Raw genomic sequence first — 26908 nt, forward strand, 5'->3', positions numbered from 1 at the left:
GTTGGTAAGATGTGCTCTGCATACCCCCAACCCCTTTTTTAGTTCAGTGTAATTTTTCCCTCTACTGATGTTTCTCAGTGATGATGGGGAAGCCAGGCAGTGCTACCTACCAGCCAGACCAGCTCTGTGTCCTCTCTTGCTCTCCAGCACCCTCTGTTTTCTTCTCCATGTACTTCCAAACGTTTCAATACAGGGTTGAAACATTTAAATGTCAGTTGCAGGTGTTTAGGTTGCTTTTACCTGAAAAAGACATCTGATGCCAGTTTAGTTTGGTTCTGGCCATTCTGGTGATTCTCTGTATGTGGCTTTCAAGGTGATTGGGTACGTCCAGCACAGAGTTCCACAGCACAGCTTGCCCCCTCCTAGCCTAAACATCAGTTCCTGGATGTGATACCCCGAGCAAGAGATCAGTTTGATTGTGAAGAAACTTTCAGTATTGGGGTATTGTCAGTCATGGATTAACATCATACAGGAATCCAGGCTTTTCGGCTGTGTTGAAAGTTGCCTGACTGCTCCCATGGCCACTGTGTTCTCTGCCATGTAATGAAATGAAGATTTTGTATCCTTTAATATTAAATGTATGATCAGACACCAAGACTTACTTGCTTTATAGCAAGGTTTAGGTTCTATTTGCAGCTTTGTTCCTCTTCTCACACTAAGGTGCATGTATAGTTAAAACTTTAGTGGGTCGGTCCTTGCAGGTTCACATATATTCAGTATACGGGTTGCTTAGGTCAAAATACATTGATTTTTCATAGAATCACAGATGCTCCAAGCCCCTGTGTCCAACCTGGCCTTGAACACTGCCAGGGATGGGGCAGCCACAGCTTCTCTGGGCACCCTGTGCCAGCGCCTCAGCACCCTCACAGGGAACAGCTTCTTCCCAATCTCTAATCTGTGCTTCACTGCGGTGGGTAAGCAGGCAGATCTGGCTGCCGGGGCGCCCTGGCTGCAGCAGGCCCTTGGGTTGCAGGTCCCCGCGGGCGATAAACCCAGCCCGGTTTGTGGGGTGCTGGAAGAAGCCGGGACCGCGCGGAGCACCGCCGTACACGCAGCCGCTCTCGGCCCCAGCCAAAACAAGATGGCGGCACTCCGCCCTCACTGGGCTAGGCACGCACACGCACGGCGGCGTCACGCCGGAAGCGGAAGCGGAGCAGGGCTCCGGCGGAAGTGGCCGTTGTCCGGGGAGACGCCGTGCTGCTGAGGCGGCTGGACCGGCATCGGGATGTGGCGGCTGCTGCTGGCGCTGGCCTGGCTCGGTAGGGCCCTGCCTGCAGGTGAGGCCGGGGGCGGGGCCGGCGCTGGGGCCGCTTTGACCTCTAGGGCCCGGTCGGTGCGCGGAGCTGACATCTCCCTCCCGTCGCAGGGGCGGCGGAGCAGAGCGCGGAAGGGCAGCCCCGCTGCCAAGGGGGCGGCCCCGCGCAGGACGGCGGCGAACCGGTGCGGTACCGGACTGCGGAGATGGCGGACGCGATGCAGGGCTGCGGGGTCCCCACGCCGCAGCAGGCCGTGGTGCTCTCGGTGGTGCCCGGGGAGGCGAAGGACGGCCCGGAGGCCGCCGGGGCTACCGGGGTTTGCGATGCGGCGGCCGGAGGTGATGCATGCGGTGCGGGGAGCGGTGCGGTGGGCAGCCAGTCCCAGGAGCAGGCCGGGCTGGAGACGGTGCCGCCTGCACCCGCCGAGGAGGCCAACAGCACCGACAGCGCCAAGGCTCCCAAAGTGAACTGCGAAGAGAGGAACACGACTGGTATGGAGCGCCTAACGCTGCAGATCCTGAACGTGTCGCAGGTGGGTTACCTCTCAGCACCACGTGTGTGTTGCTTTCAGTGTCTGGCTGAGTGAATGTCCTTGTGTAACATCCTCTGTGCTGTCAACAGGAGAAAATGTCTGGCCAGGGAGGCCTTTTGTGTCATTCTGAGTACAAAAAAATGGAGATACATCTCAGTCCACATGCCTGTGTCTTATCTGTATGCAGTGAACCATCAACCTTTGTGCTGCATGGATTAGTGTCTCTGAAACTGTTAATGGTGCTTATTGCCAGTACCTATTTCTAGTTTGTTTCTTGTAGTGGTTGTGCGTATATATATTGTTAAGTAATAAGCTTTTAAAACAACCTTTTAAAAAGGTTAAATGCAATTCTTCATCTATTAAAAAGGTTAAACAAAGGTGCAGCTACTTGATAAGTATTGCCAAGTATCTAATCGATTGCTGAGTGATGCGTTTCTGCATAGAATTCAACTCTATCAAATACATAATCATCCATGTTTGGTTTTCTCCTTCATTCTCTAAGGACCTGATGGAGTTCCTAAACCCAAACAGCAGTGACTGCACATTGGTCTTGTTCTACACGCCATGGTGCCGCTTTTCTGCCAGCCTAGCACCTCATTTTAATTCCTTACCTCGAGCGTTTCCAACTCTTCGCTTCCTGGCGCTGGATGCATCTCAGCACAGCAGGTAACTTGCACTCCCTGTGCTCTAGCGTCAGTTTATTTCCTTTAGCAATCTCTGTCTTTTAAAACAGGGTGGCTTTTTTTTCTTATAAAGTGTCAGTTTAATTTAGTAAAACTGCCACTTTGTGTATTGTTGGTATCTTTGTTTCTTCATCCAGTGGATTTCTTCTCCTTCATGCATTGTATTTGCTTTATGTCCACCAGTTTATCAACAAGATTTGGAACTGTGGCTGTACCCAATATCCTCCTTTTCCAAGGTGCTAAGCCTATGGCTAGATTTAATCACACAGACAGGACACTGGAAACACTGAAAGAGTTCATCTTTAATCAAACAGGTAAATGAATCAGCCCTGATGTGTCACTGGGAGGAAGAGGCTGGTTGTAGCTCCAAGCTGAGCTTTCCTCTCCCTGCTGTTTGTTCTCTGAAATTAATTTCATTAAGACCCAGAGAGGACCCAGCAGAGGTTTATAGAATCCGTTGCTGTAGTGAGCTGGGCTTCAGAGTGTGTTGAAACTAGGAACTGAACTCGCTGGGCTGCTGTCACAGAACAGGGGGAAACAGCAATGTTTAACCAGAGAGGGTGCTGGAAGGTTTGATCACATCCTCTTGCCCAGCAGGTTGAGGGAAGGGATTCTTCTCCTCTGCTCAGCTCTGGGGAGACAGCCCTGCAGTCCGGTGTCCAGCTCTGGGACAACAACACAAGAGGGATGTGTTGGAGTGAATCTAGAGGAGGTGACGGAGATGCTGTGAGGGCTGTACACATACTGTAGTCTGGGATCAGGGGCAAAGCTCCAAATGGAACCAGCTTCTCTGTGTTTAATGATTGTTTCTGGTGTTGATCAAGTGCTTTCTCTTTCAGGAATAGAAGCTAAAAGTGACGTGGTTGTGACCAAGGAGGACTGGGAAGGGCCCCTGCCCAGCGTTCTGACAAAGGGCATAGACTGGTTGCTCCTGTTCTCACTGCTCTTCCTGGCCAGCTTTGTCCTCTATGCCACCGTGCGCACGGAGAGTATTCGGTGGCTGATCCCGGGACAAGAGCACGAGCATCAGGAATAATCCAAGATACTGAAACAGGAAAAGAATTTCCTGCTTATTGGAAAAGCAGGAATTTGTATGGAGTGGAAGCACAGAAGGACGAGCTGTTGAATGTGGTGGTTGTAATTTATAATGTTGACTAAAAGTCTGCTTTATTTATCAAGCTGTAAAAGTGGCAATTACTGTGGTAAGTAAACAAATATGAAAACCGTGAACTGAACAAGTATTTCTTAAGCTGATCAGCTTATTGTTCCTGGACTGTAGCAAATAGGTGGTGCAGTTCTCCTCTGCTCTCCTGAAGAGGTCCTCAAGCTCCATCGATCAAGATACATACAGCATCACCCTGGCTTGGCTGTGTGGCACTGCCTGGCACAGAAGCAGAGGCACTTCTCGCGTACAACCTGTGGAAGTTTTTTAGATCCTACAGACATAGGAACTAAAGCTGCTGTGTGATGTGGTAAACACATAGAACTAGGATGTGTTGACCCACACAGATCATATTTGGGTTTTGGCTTGTGTATTCCTGGAATGTTTCAAAGGAAACCACTGGTGAGTGGCGATGGTGCTAACTGACTGTCAGGAAAATTAACTATGAGAAAACAAGAGGTTTTGACCTTACTCTTTTTTTTAATAAATCAGTTTTTTAGTGTAACCTTTTAAGTCACTTTCTCACAGGGCTAAAAGCATGAACTTCTGAAGTACTGATCACCTGCCCCACTTAGCAAACCCAGAGATTTGTTTAGATACCTACCAGCACGTTTGCTGGTTGCACAGGCTGCAGCTGAGGCTGTGTAAAGAACTAATATGGTTTCTAGCTATAATTAGTGTGGAAGACTTTGAATGAGGTATGGACTGGTATTTGGGGGGGGGACGACTTTGATTGTCTGGTTGCACGCCATTTATACACAGGGCAGGCTTGACATAGTACCCTGATAGGAAGCTTTAAAGTGCAAACTGAGCTGAAATGAAACAAAGACACACAAACCCAATAAGACTCACTGTTTTCAGAGCAGTTATTTGGCAGGTATTTTTCTGGTGTATGCGTCTTTCCTGTTTGGCATCCCCAGGCTCTGTATTTCTGTGTATGAGAAGGAAACTGCGCAGATAAAACGTTGGTATTGCTGCAGCTAAAGCCAGGCTGTCTTCTATTAATAAAGAACGAAGAATCTGAATGAATGGGAGCGGTTTTAGCTCGGCCAGGCAGCCAGTTTGAGAGTAAGGGCTGCATCCTCCCCAGGGACGGCGGTAATTCCTAACGCATACCTGGGTAACGGGTGTCACCTGGACAAACAGCGCTCCGCTCCGCTCCCAGCAGCCGCGGGCCGGGGCCGCGTGTCCCGGTGCACCGGAAGGCAGCAGCGGGGACACCGCTTCCCCCCCCGGCTCGGGCCGGCGCTGCAGCGGGAGGCGGAGCCGGGGCCGGGGCCGGGGCCATGGCAGGCGGCGGGGCCGCGCTGCGCAGGGCGCTGCTGGGAGCGCGGAGGGCGGCGAGGCCGCGGGGAGCTGCCGGTGGGAGCCGCGCTGCCATGGTGAGGGGCGCGGCGGAGGGAGGGCGGCGGGACCGCGCTAGACCCTGCTCGGGGAGGGGGGACCGGGACTGGGATACGGCCACGCGTGGTTGGGGAAGAGCCCTCCGCGTTCCCTGCCTGCCACGGCCATGAGCCGCGACCCCATGGGCGTTTGTGTTTTTACATGGACCCAATGGGTAATTGCAGCTCAGGTTCAGAGCCCCGCCTTGTACTAACGTTTTATGTAACTAACAGCTCTTTCCCCCCTCAAAATGAATGTCACCAATAGCCAGGCTAAACTCACTATATCGTAGTGTGTCGCAGGTTGGGTGCTGTCATGCTGTGTGCTAAGGTACTATTTGTGTGCTGATGCCCACGCCGTGCTGGTCTCACTGCATGGTGCTATGCATGCAAAGCTGTGAAGATGCAAGTGGCATCTCCCACCTTCTCTTCTTCCCATTACAAGCAAATTCCCGCTGCTTTCTGCTGCATTTCTGCATGTAGTTGTGATGTGTTGGAGGGGCTGACTCAGGACATTGCCTTCCCAATCTGTTCCTGAGCAAAACGTTGCCGTCGCTGTGCTCCAGGGCTTGCATCAAGCCCAGTCTCTGTATTTCTATTAAGATCTATATGATTTCATTCCAAGTCGCAGCATTTTCTCATCAGTACCTGTGCGTCCAGGTGAGACCCTAGGAAAGTAACTGCAACATCCCTAAATCTAACAGAGAACATCTCTGCTGCCAGCCAGAGGAATGAACTTTGTGCTGGCTCCTGGTCACGGTCCTGGACTTTGCTATCGCAAATAAAACCCTCCACCCCCATTCTTCCTGTGTATTATCAACTAGCTTCATCTCAATGCTAGATAATGTATTCCAAGCCAGCCGTTAGCTTTGGCAATTCTTGTATCTTCTTGGAAAAAGAAGAACATTAGAAACTGATGTCTGCAACTGCTGTTACAACAACAAATCTGATAGGTGTGTTCTTGCAAGTCCAAAGTTGCATTTGAAGCATAAAGAGCATGTATTAGTTCCATTTGGGACCTGTAAATCCCGTCTCTTGGGCTGAGTGTATCCAACTGAACACAAGTGGTGGCAGCGATGCTGTGCCATTGATTTATGCCGTTTGGGGTTGGTTTTGTCCCTTACTATTAGTGAAAATGTTGCTCTTTGGCTGCCTGCCCCTTAAAGCCTCGCTCGGGTCGCCTTAATTGAGTTAATTCCTGCTCTGCTCGGGCTCACAGCCCCATCTGGTGGCACTGGGGCTGCTGCTGGTCTCTCACCACCTGGCAAAGGGAAGAGTTTCCCTGAGCTGGTACCCACAGACCTGCAAGGTCTCTGTGAAGCTTTGGGGCAAAATTGCTCGTCCCCTTTGTGGACGCTCTCACAAAGCTGTGCTGGCTGCTGGTACACAGAGGAAAGCAATCGGAATGTTGCTGCACTGGGGAGAGAGGTTCTTCCCATGCAACCGTTGTGTTGGGAGCGTGGGTTGGGACCCATCGGTCACAATATATCATATAGGTTACTGCTTTTAGTCTCTGCTTTGAGGGAAAATATCAAACCTCTTGCAAATGCCACATGGAACTTCATTCTGGAAGCTCTGGCTTCATGCACAGCTTCAGCACTCATGCAGGTATTTAAGCAGGTAGTTTGATGTGTGCTGTCTGTGCTTGCAGTGGCTTCAAACAGGCTGCTCTTGCTTCAAATCAGACAAATTCAAACAGAAGCTCTTTGCAGAATTGAGTGCTCAGAGCAGTAACTTGTAACTTGCCATGTTTGCATCTGTATTGTCAGTTTTCTTCCTTTTCATTGTTAAGTAGAGCTCTTTGTTGCTTGTAGAACAAGCACCAGTAGGAATAACAGTGCATGTTAGCCTCAAATTATCCTTAAATCCATTCCTGCTTTTTTAGCAATAGTAAAAGAAACAGTATGAGTAATATTCCTGTTTTCTTGGGAGAAGTAAAATACAAGATAGATAGAATATAATCTCCTGGTTTGCTTCTGCCTTTTGACATAGATTTTCTCCAATATCCCTTTTAGCCTTATCACTGTACCTTTAGAATGTAATGTAAATAATCCTTTATTTATATGGAAGATTGGAAAATGGCTTCAGGTGTTAACAGCATCTGAAGCAATTCAGATGAACAGGGGATGGGTACAGGTACATGGTGTCCATGTTGCTTCCTATTGCTCTTCCCTAGTTTTGTGCAAAAGCATTTAGCACTTAACTGACCAAGCTGCAGTGGTGCTTTTGGGCTGCTTTAAGTTAAGCTGCTCTATGAAATGGCAAAGTGAATTTTCCACCTCCTCACCTTTCTGCAATCCATAACCGTGATTTCATTGTGCGGTTTTCTTATTGTTGAACAAAAGAGAGCCTCAGCCTCCCTCGTGTCACGTGTGTGTTTGTTTCTCCTCACTAGTCTTCACAGTCCCACTGGTTGACGACGGAGGAGAGGAACCAGGTTTTACTGGATCTCAAGGCTTCAGGCTGGGCGGAGTTGAGCGAAAGAGATGCCATCTACAAAGAGTTCAATTTCAAGAGTTTTAATCAGGTAATTATTGCCAGATACCACTTTTCATATAAAGGAAACGCAGTGGCTTTGATTTCCATGTGCTCCGGATGGGAAAACATTTATATTCAAAAATTCAGGAGTAGCTGTGTGGAGCCAAACCCTCAGGTTTGCCTCAACGGATGCTCTCTGATCCTGAGCTCGTTAGGTGGAGGCACTTAATCCTGGTTTGGAGGTGTTAAGTAGATTTGTTCTAATATTACAGTTTCTTGATTAGAATATTGGGGTCAGGGCCATTAATATGGGATTAGAGAAATAATATTTGATTCTGGGTTGTTTTTTTCCCCATTACTAGCACTTATAAGTGAATACTGGAAATATGTAACTGGTGGGCAATGGGGTTCATTTTTATCAGGGAAAAACTTGAGGAAAAGACTTTTGGCAAATAAGGTAGGGAGAATGTGATACATTCACTTTCTAAGCAGGAAGACAGAGTTCCAGTATGTTCTTGAATGAATCTATGATTCTGGTTTGAATCTTCTATGATCCTATTAATCATAGTAGCTGATCTCACAGTGTGTTCACCATGTCAGACTGCTGGTTAGACCTGACTGGGCTCCTATTAGGCATAAGGATCCCGACCCACATCTCAAACTTACAAGAAGACACCTTGCACACAAACTTGCTATAAGAATACTGAGTTTATATCAAGATCTGCAGTCAGCTGCATCCCCCTAAACAACTGAGGAGTCATTACATTGCTTAGACAAGAATCATGCTCCAGGAGCAGGCATTTCCCTTCTGTTTTGTTTCTGCAGGAGAGGTGAGCGCTTCCTTGGGAGGGAGAGAAAACCCAGGGCTTTGTTTGGGCAATGGCTCTTGCTGAGCTTTTCCTTGCTTTGGGAGGGACGCAGCAAGCTCCAGGATTAGGGAGGCTGTGGTTTGTTGGTGTGTAGGGACCAGGAGCTGTGCTGTGGGCTGTTTATTTACACAGGCCTTGTGCCTAAACACAGACTGAGATGTCTTAGGAAGCCACAGTGAGCTAGGTAAACAGCACTTTGGAACACTGGCTCTTCTCTTGTTCTTTCAGACAGTAGCTGTCATGGTGAGGAAAACCCAGGCAGTGGAGTGGAGGTGAGTGAGGTGCTCCCTGCCCCTTTGAGCTGGGTGAAAGCAAAAGAGAAAACAACTGCAGAAGAATCCAGCTCCTGAGCAGGGCAGTGCTGGACAAGCAGCACATCTGGAGCCACAGGTGCATGATTCATGAGTGCAGGATTGCACTTCAAACCTGAACGTTAATACAGAACACATAGAACTGCATCAGCTGATTCAGAGGGCAGTGAAGGAGGGAAGCCATTGCGGGAGGGCACAAATAAAACCTCAGTGAGATGCTTGGTAGAGCAACAGGGAGAGACCAGCACATTTGACACCAGTGAGATAAAGTAGCTCTTGGAGGAGCTGAGATTTTCAGCCTTTGTGCTTTGACTATTCATGCGGTGGCATTTCCAGCAGGGAATGGTCAAAGTCTTTGGTTCTGCACAGCTAGAAATGACTTCTTTTTCTCCCTTAATTAAGAAGTGGTTTTGCACGCTGTAACTAAGGCAATTTGGTCAGGAGGACTTAGGCAGCGTGCCCACAGAGAGGTCAAGAAACAAATCAGTGTGCTGCACCAGCAGATACCTAGAAAACACACTGGTTTGGCAAACATTTACAAAGTTGTGGGGTGTTTTTGACTGTAGATTCATCTGATAGGGTCATATCCATGTCTTCCTCATTTGAAGATTGGTGAAGTATACCAGTATAAGAAGCTGAATATATTCAAGTATGCTCATTAATAAGTGATGAGCTATACATTTATAATTCACCTTAGAAAGGGTACTGCATCTTGAATGGTTTGGAAGATGTTGGTGCAGCCTCTTTCATTCTTGGTTGGCCTTTATGGATGTTGGGTAAGGCAGAAAGGGGAGCGGAAGGCTGGGAACTGGCTTCACAGCTAAACATCAAGCTGGGCAGGGGGTTCTGTGTGAATATCTGAGGGCACAGTTTCACCTGCTGGTTGTTATGAACTAGCTGCAGCGTCCCCATGTGCAGTTGCAGAGGGCAGAAGCCAGTCCTGTTACACCAGTGCAGGAAAGGGCTCAGTGTGCAGATCCCCAGGGCGTTAGGGAATTAGGGAGCAAGAATTTGCCTTTCAATAAGATGAAGCTGAAAGTAAATTAAACTTATGCATGTGTGCTTATTGCTGCTTATAATGACTGTTAGTAAGTACTGTGTTGATTACAACCTAGGGAACAAATGGCAGAAGTGGGGCTATACCCATGTTGTACTTGTTCTGCCGTGAAACATAGAGAACTTGTAGGAACAAATTCTTTCATTTCAGGAATAAATGTTCTGTTTGCAGTATTGAAAGTGTGAATATTTATTACAAGTCAAAGGACTTGGCAATATCATTTCCTTGGTGATCTTCCCGCTGCCCTGTTACAGATGGTGTAAAATCAGGTGTGTAAAATACTAATAACAGCAAAACAAGGCAGCTGAGCTAACAGGAAGGGTATTCCAGATTTATGTGTTGCAGATGATATTGGGATGATGAATGTATTCATTGCTCTCTATTCTTTATTGCTTGTCGCAGATAATGTTCATGATGCATGGAAAATTCTGTGCCTTTAAAATCTGTGCCAGGTTTACAAAGTCTGTGTATGTCAACAGATGTTAGGAATATAAACACAACTTTCATTATGGAGTCGTGCAAATGTGTAGACATGAGCTTGCTTGATGTGTATTATTTTCAGCATGAGAATGAAATGAAACTTCTGTGAAACAAGAGTTATTTAGATTCCTGAAGCTTTCAGGCTGAGATTAGCTCAGTTAAAAGCGATCAGCGGTGGGGCTGCCTTTGTAAGGCTGACAAGCTAATGACACTTCTGGCTTACGGAATTTGTAACCCACAGCTTGAAAGCGCTCGTGCTGTTTGTTAGTCCAGATTTGTAGGAACACAGAATCCCAGCCTGAGCTCCAACCTCTGCCATGGGCAGGGACCCCTTCCACTGGAGCAGCTTGTTCCAAGCCCCTGTGTCCAACCTGGCCTTGAGCACTGCCAGGGATGGGGCAGCCACAGCTTCTCTGGGCACCCTGTGCCAGCGCCTCAGCACCCTCACAGGGAAGAGCTTCTGCCTAAGAGCTCAGCTCAGTCTCCCCTCGGGCAGGTTCAAGCCATTCCCCTTGCCCTGTCCCTACATCCCTTGTCCCAAGCCCCTCTCCAGGTTTCTTGTAGCCCCTTTAGGGACTGGAGCTGCTCTTAAGGTCTCCCCTTCAGGAGCCTTCTCTTCTCCAGGCTGCCCCAGCCCAGCTCTCTCAGCCTGGCTCCATAGGATACGCAGTTCTTTTCTCGAGTCTTCCATGTCTCTTGTCAAAGTCGGTTGGATTTGACCAGAAGGTTTAAGGGGCAACTGCCTGTGTGATTACATTTCCTTAGGTAATCACGCCAAGGCAGAAAATGCAGTTAGGAAATTACAAAGGTGGGCAAGTTTGCTGATGGTCAGGTTCAGCATTTACAGCTGCTTTCTTTTATAGGGTCCGTTTTTAATTAAGGTTGTTTTTTAAAGAAAAGGAATAAATCACGTAGGAAGTCTCCATAAGACCTCTAACGTCATTTATGAAATGACAGGAAATCAAATGCTCTAAGAGCTTGAGAAGCTGGTTTAAATACATCTTGTGTTTGAAGGCTGCAGGACCCAGGCGAAAGATGAGCCTGAGTGGAGAGGACAGTGAGGAGATGCTTTGGAGCAGTGTGCAGGGAGAGTGGAAGCACATGTGTTGCATTGCCATTGCGGGGTCTCGTGTTTTGAGCGGTGATTTAAAGATGTGCAAAACCTCTGGAGCTATTAAATCAGTTCTTATTCTCACTTTGCATTTCCTTCCCAAATTCACTAGCTCGCTTGCTTGTAATCCAGGGAAAAAAGAGCAGACAGAGCATGTTATGGTAGGTGCTTTGATTTCTTTTTCCCCTTCATTGAAATGCCAATTATTTTCCTTTAGCTATAGAGAGACAGGCTCAGATTTGCTCCTTTAAATTCATCATCCTTGTTGTATTATGCCAGTTACACATCAGAATGAATTTGGTGGGATATGCAATGGATACTCTAGAGTTATTTTGATGGGGGTACTTGGTGCCAGTCCCTGTAATATAATAGGCATCGAGATTTCAACTCCTTGCACATTGCTTTGTCTTCTGCATCGATCAAAGAATGGAAAAGTTGTTTTTATATATGTAGGCTGTGTATTTCATTGCTGCTTTATGCACTTAATCTTTTGGCTGTTGGGCTGAAATACGTCCACGCCTTTTATATATTGCAAACATAATATCCTTTAACCTACAATCTGCAGAGCTGAAATGAATTTCATGTTAAATATTCGGTCGTGGGCCACATCTCCAGCTTTTTATATGCCACAGCGGTCTTGTGGGGTTTTTTTTTCTTCTCCATTGTCTGATAGTGAGGTCATTTTCAGTCCTCTGAGAAATTTTATTCCCAGCCAGATGCAGGCCATATATTAAAAGTAGCACCTGTGGCTAATATCACAGCAGCTTACCATAAATTTACATGGTAACTAGGATTATATCTGTCAAGACTGCTAAAAAATGTCTAGATTTAATTTGATTTCCAGTATTGAAGGAGCTCTCCAACATTTTGCTTCATGAGTATATTTTAGAAGTAAAAATCACTCCATTGTTAAGTTTTATGGCACTCCCAGTGCCCATTAAGTTGATTTGTTAAATGGGGGTCAGAATAAAGCAAGTTGGCTGCGGGAGGATCGGAAACCAACCCAGTTGTGACAAATTTGGTTCGCGCATGTGAATCTTCTCAGAGCACGGGGAGTGATTGGATTCAGGCACAGCTTATGTCAGTTGTGTTTAACCTCAAAGCCTGAGCAGCCTCAGCCCTCGACTGTCACTTGTGCTAAGCAAAAGGTGAACTTGTTTGCATTCATTTTGGGGGGGAATCGCTATTTTAATACAGGGTTGGTCTGATAGAGTTTTGCATTCATTTGAATGGAAATGAATTACCTTTTCTATCCACCTAGGTAGGTGCTGGTTTTCATACAGGCTTTCCCAAACTGCTTCGTTTTCCATTATCCTTTGAGTCCTCTCCCATATGCTGTGATTTGTGCACCTGCGAAGTTATGAAGGTATTTCTGGTGGTAGTTAGGTTGTTCACTAACTTCCCCGCCTTTATGAATGCAGTAACGGAGTTACAATAAATCAGAGTTATTTATGAGTGGATTTAGAGAGTTGAGAAAAATCTTTGTATCTGAGAATAATGAATTTCTGGCGTATCTGCCCGTTGACATTTTCCTTTATTAGAAACTGATAGCGGAGCTTTGGGGACTGGCAGAGGTTAACATGCAGGCTGAATGAACTGGCACTGAATGTAGTGTCTGGGAGCGGAGCACAGTAAAAATATATGATTCCTGGATGCTCGCACCTTCCTTGAGCTTATTCTGGTGATTGACAGAGGAAATAACACTCTCACCTCGGCTTTGGAGGGTCAGGGTACAGCTGTAGGACCTGGGCTTGGTCCTGCTGCACCGCTGCCTGGCACTGCCCATGGAAGGCAGGGATCTCAGGCTGGAGGTGAAATGAAAGGAGAAGGTTTGGGACATGGCTTGTTTGAAGCTTATGAGTCTCCTACCATGGCTGAGGAGGAGATGGCACTGGTTGCCTGGTCAGTATGTCCTGTGTCCAGTGATGCTTCCAGTTAACTGGTAACCATTAGTGGGAAATTATGTGAGCGAGGAAGTCCATATTGGTGGAAGTATGTGATTGGGTTGCATCTAGGCAGAAATGAAATCCTTGGTGCCAGGAATTGGGAAATAAAGGATTCATTTTCTTCTCGTGGGCAGCATATGTAAGATCAGCCTGTGCCTCAGAATGTTGTCAGACCAGTGTTTTGCATTTGGCAACGTTTTTCTGTTTTAAATAGAGTTGCTTTAGTGCACCAGCAGCCTCTTGCATCTTTTAAAGGCAAAGTCTTCACCACTGGCCTTTGCTTGTATGTCTGGGAGACCTAGTTTTGTCCTTCAGTTCCTTTATTAGAACTTCACAGTTGTAATGCATAGGAGAAATTAGTGACTGATCAGTGTCAGGCAGATGGTGAGCAGTGATTCCTCCTTTTCATACTGTGGGGTATCTCATCTCCTCATTGGCTGGGTCTATGCATAGAGATCCCACCACCCTCACATCCCATCTGCCTGTGATAAGCACCATAACAGGCCCAGTGTCACCATTCCAGTATCTTCATGGCAATTCCACTGGTGTCAGGCTATGAGGATTCTTTAAAATGTCATTATATTAATCATATTTAAATAAAATTAAATCATATTTGAATTAAAGTCTCAAAGTGGGCACGTGTCCTTCATCACCACTATGCACGATGTCCCATCCTGCGTGTTGCAGAAGTTGCACCAGTTTAATTCTTTCTTGTAATTGAACCATAATTAGGGATGCTGATTTTTTTGATATGTTAAGTCATATTTCCCCTAGAATAAACCATTATTTTAGTATTTATAATCACTGAGAGCAGTGGCATTTCTTAATTGCTGCGTTTTCCCCTCCGAGTAGATCTGTTGTATCTCCATTTAAGCAGGCCATTGCTTAAATCTGCCCAGCTGACCTTTGGGCTGCTCTCCAGTTGGCTCTAATGCAGCTGCTTTCCCTAAGAGATGGATTTATTATCACTCAAGTAGAAATTATTACAGCGTTTGCCCTGCGCTTGTTGCGTGCATTGATCTCAAAGTGCGGAAGGAATTATCTGTCAAAATGCCTTTTGGGTTTCACAAGCTGTCTTGTAGCTTTGGAGCGGGAGAGATGTTCCTCCTCTCTTTCAGCTGCACGCATTGGTTGTTCACTCTGTCTGAATTAAACAGAACATTCTACCAGCCATGGGCGCAGGGCTGCCGCACGTTTGTACCAACAGAGAGCAAGTATGAGCAGTGCGGTTTGATTTTAGCTACAGTTCGGGCTGTTTCCTTGCTAAAACACCTTTGGGAAAGGAATGGTAAATCCAATAGGTTTGAATTCAGTTGGACACCTTTGTCTGGGGAAATGCAAGTGAGACTGATGCTGCCGATGAAAAGATGATCACTCAGAATAATTCTTTTACCTCTTCACTTCAGGAGATCTCATCTTCTAGCCTTTTGTGCACTAAAATGGATTTTTATGGGAATGCTGGAAAGATGCTGATAAAATGCGCACAGCACATCCCTCAGTCTTGGTTGTTCCACCTTTTGCATCCCCTTGCTTTCAGGGTAATGCTGTGTTTTCAAACCATGAATTGCCCTTTCCCCCCACAGCTCTCACTTTCCCATATCCCCCAAAGGAGACACACATTTTGGGATATGCTTGTCTGCACTTGCAGTTAGAAATGGGCTCGGACTGGCAGAAATAAACCAAAATAAAGCTTCCCCACCGCCCCTATTTCCAAATGAACCATTACTCACCAAAAGCACATCAAACCCACTTAGCGGACATCCGTTAATCCCGCCGTGAGCCGTCTCGGGCTTTAATGCACACTGTTTTACACGTTAAGGGGTTTGAAGTCGCGGGCCGGCGCTGACCTCTCGCATCTGCTCTTCTCGCAGTAGGAATCTCCGCTCGCCGCTCCCCGTCAGGCCGGATTAACGTGACGAAGAGCAGCGCTTCTGCTGGCTGCAATTTCAGGGCTTGATCAGAATCATTTCTTTCACAAACAATCACGGCTGGCTAAAACGTTACATCTGCTCTCCCAAGCCACTGCCAGGGCCGCGGAGAGGGGAACTGGTTTGTGCCTCTTCTATAAAGCTGCAGACCTGCTTCATGTAGGTTTTCTGTAAGGAGAGCTTCCCTTCTTCCTCTTCCCATCACCCTTTTCTTCCTTGAGTTTTGTTGGGCTGAGGTGAAAAGTTGCCTTGGACAAACATGAAGCTTAGAGGGGGGTTGGTGGGAACCCTGTGCCGAGTCCGCTCCGCACCGTTTGGGTTCATTCATCGCTAAGGGTGCACTGTAGGAATATGTGTTGTATTCCAAGGATTAGAGAGAGTCCTGATTTAATGATTTACTGTGATTTTCCTCATGCTGTGATGAGAAAAGCAATAGGTTCATGTATGTCTGAGTATGACCAAGGTGTCCAAGGCTGGGAGACTCTTTACTCTGTAATACACTGGGTGGGTGCTTGTATCAAGCAAAACGACTGTCAGTTGTACAAGCCCAGGACCTTGTGTTTATGCATGTGTCTTGTAATGCCTAACTTAATAAACCCAGAAGTGCACAAAAGGTTTTCCTTTGTGCTGTGCTGCTATGAACTTCTAACAGAAATTGGATGTTCATTGGAGAATTAGTGTTTGTCTCCCCTCTGAGCCAATCTCTCTGTTTCCAAATGTTCTCGTGTATAAACAGTGTAGTAATGTCATTTAACGTAGCTGCCTTTGTCCAGTTCTCCATTACCTGCTCCAGCCACTTGTCCAAATACCAGAGGCAGGAGGTGGATGAAGCACAGGTCCAGGTTGACCTACAGATCGCATAGGAAACAGTGGGCATGGTAAACCAGGTAAGGTACCCAACTGCTTAGAGGCTGGAGGGAACCCTAAAGAGAAACCGTGTTTCTCTTTTACTATAAAAGAATTGCAAGCGTGAAGATCCATTCTGACAACACAGTAGGATTCTTTACCAATGTAGTTGAGTGAAATGATTCCCTGACTGGATCTGCAGTAAATGTTCCCCAGTTTGCTTTACTTCACAGCTTTAGGTCTTTTTAGATTCTGGCTTGGCCAAGAGGGTGAGTATAAGACCTCTTCAAATTCCTCGCACCTCCATCGTGAGTTCTTTGTTGCATGTTTGAGTTGCTGACCTTGTCTTTAACATAACAAGGAGAAACAAAAAAGCTGACAGTGTAGTGGGTAGGAGGATGCTGGAAGATGAAATGAGCTGGTCATGAGACCAGCCGCTTCTCTTAATCCATCATAAAGCAATGCCTTTCTTATCACTCCTTGATGTTTTCTGAGAATCATAAATGGCAGAGATTTAGAGGATTATCAGAGGCAGGATATGATTACCCTTGAATACTCAGCAGAGAAGATCTTGGATATTAAACTGGTAGTGTGTGTAATCTTGGCCAGAAGACCAAGGAGAGTTTTGCCTGAGCACTCCCTGTGATATCAACAGCATGTATGGCATGTGAACTTCACTTTCATATCTACAGAATGAAGTCATTCCTTCTCATACAAGTAAAAAGAAACACTGGGGAAAACAGTGGTATTTCGTTGTGTAGCCAGGCCTGTTCCATCCAGAACGTGGTGCAATGCGATAACGAATTCCCTTCTACACCCATACCTGAGCTCTATAAAAGCCAGAGGATTTGAGCACCTTTTGGAAGTGGAGTATTCACTTCAATTAATTCTTGCTTGGTCTGGTTTACAATAGCTTCATGTCATGGGCTGGCACTGAGAGATCAAGGACGGTTCATTGCCTGAGCAGCAGCATCCTTGTGCAGTATGAAACACATCAGTGAGCAGAGTCCCTTAGCAGGGATTGGAAAGCTTGGACTGGGGACTGACTGCACCTTGTTACTGGTTTATTTTTATAGTGGTTTGTGTGATGGTTTTATTAGGGTGCAGCCACGGGTTTGATTTGCTGGGCCAAACATTTGTGTTAACAAGTGAAATTATCATTGTTCCTTCAGTTGCACAGCCAGGAGAGTTTATTATTCTAAGTGACTGATTGCTTTAGCAGGTGCTGGGTTAATGGGGGCTTCGCTGTATTATTTCATGTTTTTAGGTAGGGTGCAAAAAGCTCATTTTAAAAAGTCATGTTTCTTGAAACAGCTATTTTATTTGGTGTAAACCTCCTAAGTGCAACCTTCCTATTCCCTTTTTCTTAGCACAAAGCACACAGAAATGGCTTGGGAGGTGCAGAGCCGCATTTAGCTGGCTCTGGCTGGAGGATTTCTTCCATCTTCTAATTCAGTCCTGAAGCTGGGATTATTTTCCTTCATTTTCTTAAAAAAACAATTTAGACATCTGTATGTTTTACCGTGTAAAATAACATTTGTGAGTCTGTGTTCACCAAAAGTGCTAAGGAACTGGGGGGGGAAGGCATCTATTTTTGCTTATTTCTATACAAAGTGATATATCACAAATTCCACAGCCCCTTGTTCCAGGTTTGCTTCAAATTTTGGATGTCTACTTTGCTGTCATCTTTATGGGCAACTATAATTATTTGTATCTACCTATAAGCAAATGAATGTATTTTTTAATATGGTTGTATTGACTTTTATCACTCCCAGAAAGAAGTTTTTGGGCTGCTTTAAGACATGTCCACGTTCTCCTATTTCTACTCCACCGAGTCTATAAATTGTATTGGTGGAATAGGTGGTTAATTTTGGTGTGAAGTCTGTTCATTGAATCACTGACAATATTATCTGCTTTCTGTTCGTGAAATCCAGGTGCAATCACTTACTGTAGTAAAAATGAGAATAGGGAAAATGAGCCTTGGCACTGAGGCTGCTGGAAAAGTCAAGACGTGACGAGGAAGAAGGTAATAGAAAGTAACGTTTTGCATCGTATTATCACCAATAGGAGAAGAATAGGTATAAATTCAGCAGTTATGAAAATCCTATGTAAACGGGCTGAGAAAAGATAAACGTTGAGGGGTTTTGTGCAGTTGAGGTTTTATTAAGCACAAGGAAAGATTAAGGCAAAGCAAGGAGAAGGCTCTGAGAGCAGGTCGGTGCTGTCTGCCTTCCTCTCAGACCCTCTTCTTCCATTGATCCACATCCCTTGGCCTCAGCAGAAAATCTGTGTCTGCTTTTCAGAGCAGTTGTATCTCAGATGGGGCAAATTATGCTTACACCTGCTTTATGGCAAAGTGATGTCATGGCTTGGGCTTGGAAGAAGCCTTTGACTTGGTCTCCTTCTGGAGAGCTGCATCTCAAGCATCATTAGGACCATGTCACATCTTGTGCAGCACCTGGTCTGGATTGTGCTGAGTGAGCATAAACTTCCCTTGGCCGTGAGCTGCTCAGGCTTTTCCTGGGACAGCATTCCTGGAATTGCCTTCTGTCATCTCCTGCAGCTCTTGACATTGTACCGGTACCTGTGTGAGAAACGTTCCCGTGGAGGAAAGGCCATGCCTCCGAGCTCCGCTGCTCTCTGCCTCCATTTATTCTTCATGTTCTTGAAATTGGTAAATCATATGACAATAAACAGAAATACCCTCAATGAAGAGAGAAGGGGAAACTGTTGTTTATCTGGTCAGGTGGTTTAGATTAGCAGTGATGCTGGTCTGTATTATGTTACTTTAAATCATAGTGTCCCAACAGGACATAAATTATGAAGATTGTTACAGTATGTTTCATCCAATGTAAGATCAACAAATTGGAATAATTTTTGTAATAGGAAAATCAGTGCTTTGGCAAGGTTATTGTTGGGGAATTAAATTTAACTTGAGCTTTGCTTGCATTATTTCTTAATATATAAAAACTATTTGCATAATGTATGAAGTATAAACATTTTTCGAATCAAAGGCAAGAGTGCCTTTTCCAAGATTACAGCGAGTGGCAAACTACTTAGAATAGATCAGTGTTTGTGCTTTTGCTGTCAAAAATGTTTGATATAGAGCTGGCGAGCTAGTTTCTTCACCGACATAATTGTAAACAAGTGTTGGGAGACAGAAACAGCCTTCTTTTGTGGGACATGGTGTAAAGGTTTTCACATACGCTGCTGCAGGTCTAACATGGAGAGCAGTGTTTACAGCTAGAATAGGAATATAAATAGGTAAGTTTTGGGGAGGGCAAAGCAGCATTTCACTTTTGGATAAATGATGTGTGCAGAGAAGCATGGGGGATGCGAGCAGTCAGCCCTGGCTTTGAAAGGAATATTGTAAATGCAGGAAAGCACAGCAATGAAGTAGTTGTGGGGGTTTTGTTACAGCTTCATGTTTTATTATGAAGACAGAAATGGCATCTCACTGCATGCCAGTGTGTTGGTAGTATTCCTCGTCCCTCCTTTCTCTTTATTAGTGTCCTTCAGGGTTAGGAATACTGCTCTCCCCCATCACAAGTGATACGTTGGGAATGGGAAGCTTGGCTGCATTCACAATACTTTGCTGCTGAAGCTGTTAAAGAGGAGAAAACCAGATCTCTGCCAGTGGTTTGCTGGGTGGTTTTCACCTCCAGACCATTCTGGGGGTGCCTGGAAGGGGTGGGATGGAGGGAGTAGGGAAATGTGGGCACACTCTCAGTGGATAGGGATGTGAACAAGCTGAGTCAGCTCTTTTGGGGGGTGTGTTTTGGTTGCATTGTCTCCTATTGCTTTTGGAATGATATTTAAAAGGGGGAGAGCAACGGGAAGGTGTTCCCCTGATTTATGTTGTGGGTGAATCCAAACAAGGCTTGAAAGGAAAAGAAGGAAAATACTTACTGCTGCATGGATCCAGTGTCCCTGGGAATGGCTCAGGTAGGTTGATGATGCCAACAGGGAAGGATCCCAAAATGGGTACATGGTTTTGAGAATGAATGCCTGTCCTCCTGTGCTGCCATCACTAGTTGGGTTCCTCTCTTTTGCTGTTTTAACCATGCTGTCACTGTCAGGTGAAGAGTGTGGCTTTGTGAGTCCTTCTTAATGGAGTAAATGGAATTAAACCAGCATTTTTCTTCAGAGCACAACATAAAATATGACAACCCTTGTGATGAGCTAAGCATAACTTCCAATAGCTCAGCATTGAAGAGCTTTTCCCTTTTATCTGCTGGCCCGTAGCTCGCTGTTAGGTAATAATGTCAGCTGGATGTGTGAAAGCTTCTGCAGTTTGGAAGTGAACCTTAATGATTTGAGTTTATTGTTGTTATAAGTGTCAAGCTGCTAAGGAGAACATGTGCTGTATCCTGAGTATTTTTTACTCTGCGTCAATGGAAAGCAAATGTGTGAGGCACAGTCCTCTCTTGCCTTGTATGACAAGGACTCTATAACTTGTTCTACTTGTTCATTCCCCACTGATAAATGATACAGATGAAGCCTGTGTGGGTGGGGAAGGGAAGACAGGTAGCCCTCGTACCGCAGAAGGTCAAGGTTAATGCTACCTCCAGCATTATAATGACAGATGGGAGGCAGAAACCTTAATGTACTTGTGATTAGCATATGGTTTCCTTGGCTGAGTGTCCGAAGGATTTAAGAAGCCCTGGTCCGCACTTCATAGCGTTCACATTTTAAAACAAACAAATAAAAAGTGTGTATGGTTTTATTGTTGAGCCTCTCAGCTGTTTTCCTTGAGTATCTGCGCTTTTGAGTCAAGTACTGTCAGCTGCTGTGTTCTGGAGATGCACTGGGGTAATCCATCACCAGGGACTCGCGGGCGGGTGATGTATTAGCACGACATACCGACCTGTGTTCCTCTGATGTATAACTCATCAAGATAATGTTGGCAAGCATTGTACAGAAGGCAGCATGTTTAAAAAGTATTAAGATGAATTGATTCCTTGCTTAAGAAGTGTGAAGGGAAGAATAATAGCAGATTAGCTCTGGGATACTGTGGTTCTCCCGGAGCCGTGCTGCGTTCTGCGGTGCAGAGGGACGGATGGAATTTCATCTTTCCTCCCACTTCTGACAGTAAAGTGTCTGGCCCTGGTTTTCCCATTCTCAGGCAGCAAAAGTCACATTAAATCTTATGTTGTGAACGTGTATTTTGTCACTTTCAAAAGCAGTTTGGCCAGTCCTGGAGCACTGTGTGTTACCTGATGTGTTTTGGGGTTTGTTTTATTCTATTGGGTTAACTTGTTCTAAGAATAGCCCTAATTTTTATCTCATAAAGACATACTATGGCTGCCAGTATTTAGAAACCATTTTGGAAGTGATGTTATGATGTTAGTTTTTAGTTCTTTCTTTCATGGTCTTAACAGGCATGAAGGGAGCTCAAGGCATGTCCTTGTCTGTGCAGGATTGCTTCACTGATTGCTGCTCCTATGGCTCTTTGGAGTTCGCTGCAGGGACTCTTCCGTCTGCATTACTTGGATGACTTGATGTACTTATTTAGGCTAACCTGGATGTTATTTTATCCCAAATGTCCTAAAAGGATTAAGTTGAAAATGGCTGTCTTATATGCCTGTCACTGAAATATCTGAATATCATATTTAGTACATCAGACCCTCTCTTAATACTTTGTTATGGCTTCTACAAAATGCACTAATCCTTTCTTTTACTTCTCTTTTATTTTTAAAGGAAAAATCTATAAAAGTTCTTGTTAGTGACCAAGGGGCTGCAGATCTCTGTTATTAATAGTGAAAGTCAGGACTGTGTTGAGTCTTACTGGCGTGAGTAAAGTACTTGTCCCACTTTCATCAAGAAACGTGTGATGGTCTGATAAACTCTGCCCACCAATGCAGGCTTGGCAATGATCTTGCACTGCAGACTGCAGAATAATTCCCATTATTTTTAATTCACGTTGAAGAAGTGCAGACTCCTGCTCCAATTAAGGTTGGTTGTGTCGCCGGAATGTGGTAATTACTTTAATTGATCACAAGATAGTTTCCTTGATCACCAATTAGACCAAATTACCGATCAAGTTTCAAGACGTGAAGAAATGTCCAAACTGATTTTGTGTAATAGTGTTTTCATATCCAATCAAACCTAAATATCTTTTCCTTCCAGAGCCAATTGTATTTTCCCTAAGCAAGGTTACGGCTCTACAAATATAAAGGTGATTCATCAACAATAGCGTTGCAATGCGTTTAATTGGCAAAGGAAGTATTTAGGACCTTAATGGAGATTGTGTCGCTGAAATTGCTTGGTAGAACCATAGCTCATTTTCTTAGTGGGAGATACTCTTTGTGTATCATTAAAATAAGCTAAAACACAAGAAGTAAGTTGTTTGGGTGATGGAACTAGATGATCGTAAGGTCTTTTCCAACCCTAACTGTTCCGTGCACAGAGCAGGGCATGCATGAAGGTGGGCATGCCTCTTGCGTGATTTGTTCTTGACTGTAACACCAGGTTGCTGTGCTCGGGACGGTTGTGGTCCGCTGGAGCAATCAGCAACAAACCAGGGAGCGTCCTCTGTGCCAGAGTGAATTCATTTTCATTACTTGTACAGACCCAAGTTGAGCATTCTTTGGGAAGGTGGACAGTTTTGAGATTGGTGTCCATTTTAGAATCATAGAATCATAGAATAGTTAGGGTTGGAAAGGACCTTAAGATCACCCAGTTCCAACCCCCCTGCCATGGGCAGGGACACCTCACACTAAACCATGTCATCCAAGGCTCTGTCCAACCTGGCCTTGAACACTGCCAGGGATGGAGCATTCGCAACCTCCCTGGGCAACCCATTCCAGTGCCTCAGCACCCTAACAGGAAAGAAGTTCCTCTTTATATCCAATCTAAACTTCCCCTGTTTAAGTTTGAACCCGTTACCCTTTGTCCTGTCACTACAGTCCCTAATGAAGAGTCCCTCCCCAGCATCTCTTTTATCCACCTTGAAGACGTTTTCCTGTCTGCAGGGGAAGAGGCGGTGGGTTGATGTCGTGCCCCAGTTCGAGCGGATGTGGTGGTCCACTAACTGGGAGGATTTGTATTCACAAAGTGTGAAGGAAACTCTGCAGAGCACATTAGTGGACTCATTTGCTTGCATAGTTCACTCCACTGGGGCAATGGTTATTATCACACAGTCAATGAATTGTGTTTGTGTAGTGTAACCCGTGTGTATGCATAGGCGGGGGAGTTCCTGGGATGGACAGACACCAGTAGAGCAAACATGAACCTAGTAGGGATCTTCATAAATATAATGTGTGGGGTTTTATCCTCATTGTTTGTACAAAGGCAATCCAGTTGCTGTTTTAAACTTCTGGGGACATTCCTGTGTATAGATTCCTGTATTGGAAACAGCATTTCTAGGGACACTCTAAAACCATTTAAATCAAATAATCATTTGGCTTTATTAATGCAGAAGTTTCCCAAATCATTGCAAGCATCTAATGCACAACTTGCAGCTTTCTGCTTCAAAAGCTGCTGCTGAAACATTTGCAGTTTTTAAAAGCAATTGTTCACTCCAAGTAAAACTAAACCGAGGGAAGTCAGGTTTTCCTGAATTTTGGAATGCTCTTGGGTCAAAGAAAAAAGCTTTTTAATTGCTGACAGTTTGGTGATTTCCAAATGACAAACCTCATTGGAATGATTTTCTCTGATTATAACGTTTGCATTCGTTTGACTGGCAAAGCAACTAACAAAGTCATGCTTCATCCAGGCACCAATTCCTTTCTTTACTTAAAGGTTTCTGTAATTTGTGAGAGGAAAAAAGACTTGAAACTATTATCAACCATTATATGTTATTCATTGACCACATGTTTGTTTGAAATGGCCATCACTTGGCGGAATGCGGGCTACGTACATTCTCTTCCATAAATTAGCACTAAAATCCTACCTAAATCAGGTGGAGTTTTGTTGAACTTGTGTTATAATATGAACCAGACTATAATGTGGATGTTACTTTAGTTTTGCATGTTGATTCAGGTCCTGAACCTCAGTACATGGAGCTGGGTATGAACAAAGCCTGCTGACTTAGAGGCGTCCTGCTCATGGACCGAGGTCCTTTGGGCCCCGCTGTGTAATTGCATCCTTGATTTACATGGACATTCTAATTTTCTTCATAATGCATTGATTTGCCCCGAAGTGTTTTGGCAAGAGCCTGCTATTAGTTTCTTCTTGGGGCTGTGATAAAACCTGCGTCCCGGGGGAGCATGCCGTGCAGAATGTAGGGGCAGAACATGGGGAAACCTATTTTAATTCATTTAAAGGGGAAATGTTTTCTCCTAAAGCAGAGGGGCAAACCCACCTGTCCCTTTCCCCTCCCCAGTAAAATAAATAGAAAAAATAGTTACATGGAAGGATGAGTTCCTTGAAGTTGTATCAGTAATACTGTGGCATGATGCTTAATTAGAAATGGCACGTTTCTAAGATGCAGTAAGTGATGAAGGGTTTGGGGTGGATGTTTAAAATCACTGTTGGATGCCTGAGGTAAAATCATTGATCTCATGCAATGGCTTTGAATCCTGGAGTAAGTAGCACTGAGCAGTGATTTACCGGGATCTGAGGGAGATGATTTCAGCAGTCTCAGGAAGTGCTCCAGTGGTGTGAGACGCTGAAATGCTCCTTTAGCACACACAAACCCAAGGTGCAGCAATCTGGAGCATCTCTAGGGGTTTTGGAGTGAATCTTGCAGATCTCCTGCCAGTCCTGGCAGGTGAAGGAGTATTTTCCTCTTTGCTTTTTCTCTCCTTAGGCTTTTGGATTTATGACACGTGTTGCTCTACAAGCAGAGAAGATGAATCACCACCCGGAATGGTTTAATGTCTACAGCAAGGTAACGTGTTCACCAGCTCTATTTACAGGCATGGCAAGTTAAGGAGACCAAGCCACTCTCTGCCTGTGGCTTATAATGTACAAGATAAGGGAATGGAAATAGATTGCATCTTTATAAAGAGATTTGAGATTCTAAAGAGACGCCAAGATATTTGTAGTGGTGAGGAATCAAGAATCAGGCTCCTTGTGATTGCTGCCTGCTGCATGGTTTGGGCCTATAGCTTCACCTCTCAAAATCAAATAGAAGCCTTTATACTCTTACTTAGCCATCCTGAATAAATCACTGTTTGGAAACTACTCACCAGCTCTCATTCCTTTCTGTGCAGCAAGTCAGGAGCCCAGCAGTGTAGGGTGGTAGGGTGTCTGTGTACATATCTAAATGGGAGCCTGGCACTCTCAATTTAGGTTTGATTTTCTAAACCGTATAGGCTCCCACATCTCAACGTAGCAGCTTAGAATGTTTGTTTATAATACTGCCTAACTGATGGTGGTCTCATATTTACAAGGGTTACAAGGTACATGGCAACCCTCGAATGAAAGGTGCTGTGTGAAAGGGGAAATTATTGCTCTCCCTTTATTTCCTAATACTTCTCATTGCATTGTATCAAGTTGGTTTAACATTGGTGGCTATATGGCATTACCAGTAAAAATATACTGAAAGGAGGTATGGGCAAGCAGCCTGTGGCTTGGAATAACTAGGGCAGGACATCTCCACCTCTACTCCCTGTGGCAGCATCCCTGCACCGGCTCCTCTCCATCATCCCTTCAGGTCCCCCTGTTTAAGGGGACATTAAATGGCTACTGGGCAAAGTCCTCACCTGCTCTTCACCATTTTTGTGTGTTTCCAGAGTATTCACAATTCATCTTTTTGCCCCTCTTCTTCCCTCCCGAAAGCCCAGTCAAAGGCGAGACAAACCTACTGCATCATCCGCCTTAGTGTAAGCAAACTGGCACAGGCATCTGCGTCCCAGCAGAATGCACCAGCCCGTTGGTTTCCCTTCTTGGGATTAATCTGCACCAAGCTTAACCAGTTTTTCACCTCCAGGGTGCTGGGTTTTAACCAAACTCCGGAGCCCCTGACTGGGCCGTTGGCAGCTTGGTCCCTGGCCCGGGTTCTTCATGAAACTGATCCGTGGGATTTAAATGTGGAGAGTGAGTTATTTAATCAGACACCTCTTCTTGGGTGAAGCCCAAGAATGCCAAGCCTGTTTTCTTCTGTGCAGGGGCTCACTTTGGTTAGACTTCATGCTCTGTTGAGCCTCCCCACCTGCAACGTCTTCTGGTTTACATGAGCACTGAGCATCCAGCTCGCTGCTGGTGGGAGCATCGTGTAAAACCAGCTTGCCAGAGGCACGCAGCGTTCCCGATGAATTGCTGCTCGACTGTGTCTGAGATGAGAATGGTTTTGCAACCCCTTTCTTTTCCTTTTTGACAGGTTCAGATAACTCTGATTTCCCACGACTGTGGTGGACTGACCAAAAGAGATGTGAAGCTGGCTCAGTTCATTGACAAAGCTGCTGCTTCAGTGTAACCAGGATGTAAAACACTTCAATACAGCGTCCACCAGTATTATGTAAATGGTATCCCTCATTCCTTTTAACCCTTATTTCCCAAATCTCCTGAGACAGGGTGCTCTGTAAAGAGTGGCTTAGCTTTCTTGGCCTTTAAGATCTTAGTCTTGTGACCCCTCTGGATGCCTGTGCTTGTTCTTTGCCATTGCCGACTCTGCATGCAGATGTGGCAGATAAATCACCAACAAGTAAGCTTTGAACAATGCTTTTCTAGAAACTCTAACAAGCTGGAATGAAAGCAGGAGCCCAGGCACACGTGTTGGTGTTCCCCAGGCCCACAGGAGCCTGCTCCATGCCCAGGCACTTCCCTACTATAGATTTATACATCTCTGCACTTCAAACAGCGGGAGAGTAGCCAGGCTGGGTCAGTCCCTCTGAACTGGTCCCTCCATCTCTGCCAGCGACCCATGGCAAGTACAAGGGCTGCTGGTGAGATCAGTGTAAGCTGCTGCTGCTTCCTTGGA

General features: G+C 45.4%; 2 protein-coding genes across 4 annotated transcripts; both read left to right on the forward strand.

Annotated features, from left to right (window-relative positions):
• Positions 1–1185: 1185 nt before the first annotated feature.
• Positions 1186–4113, forward strand: TXNDC15 (thioredoxin domain containing 15). The gene is made up of 5 exons (XM_061352016.1): positions 1186–1277; positions 1367–1788; positions 2291–2454; positions 2655–2785; positions 3311–4113. Exons 1-5 carry the CDS (start codon positions 1226–1228, stop codon positions 3505–3507), a joined length of 966 nt encoding a protein of 321 aa, XP_061208000.1. The 5' UTR covers positions 1186–1225; the 3' UTR covers positions 3508–4113.
• A 741-nt stretch (positions 4114–4854) lies between these two features.
• On the forward strand, positions 4855–26451 carry PCBD2 (pterin-4 alpha-carbinolamine dehydratase 2). Of its 3 annotated transcripts, XM_061352026.1 has the most exons (4): positions 4855–5015; positions 7411–7542; positions 24794–24874; positions 26309–26451. In XM_061352026.1, exons 1-4 carry the CDS (start codon positions 4920–4922, stop codon positions 26402–26404), a joined length of 405 nt encoding a protein of 134 aa, XP_061208010.1. In that variant the 5' UTR covers positions 4855–4919; the 3' UTR covers positions 26405–26451. The 3 variants fall into 3 exon arrangements, with proteins under 3 accessions (XP_061208010.1, XP_061208012.1, XP_061208013.1); XM_061352028.1 differs by lacking the exons at positions 4855–5015; positions 7411–7542 and adding an exon at positions 16024–16082; XM_061352029.1 differs by lacking the exons at positions 4855–5015; positions 7411–7542 and adding an exon at positions 17976–18067.
• Positions 26452–26908: the final 457 nt, after the last annotated feature.

The sequence above is a fragment of the Neopsephotus bourkii genome, unplaced genomic scaffold (genome assembly GCF_033783945.1).
Source record: "Neopsephotus bourkii isolate Nb327-2 ecotype Australia unplaced genomic scaffold, CSIRO-AGI_Nbou_v1 NB_620, whole genome shotgun sequence".
Classification (NCBI taxonomy): Eukaryota; Metazoa; Chordata; class Aves; order Psittaciformes; family Psittacidae; genus Neopsephotus; species Neopsephotus bourkii.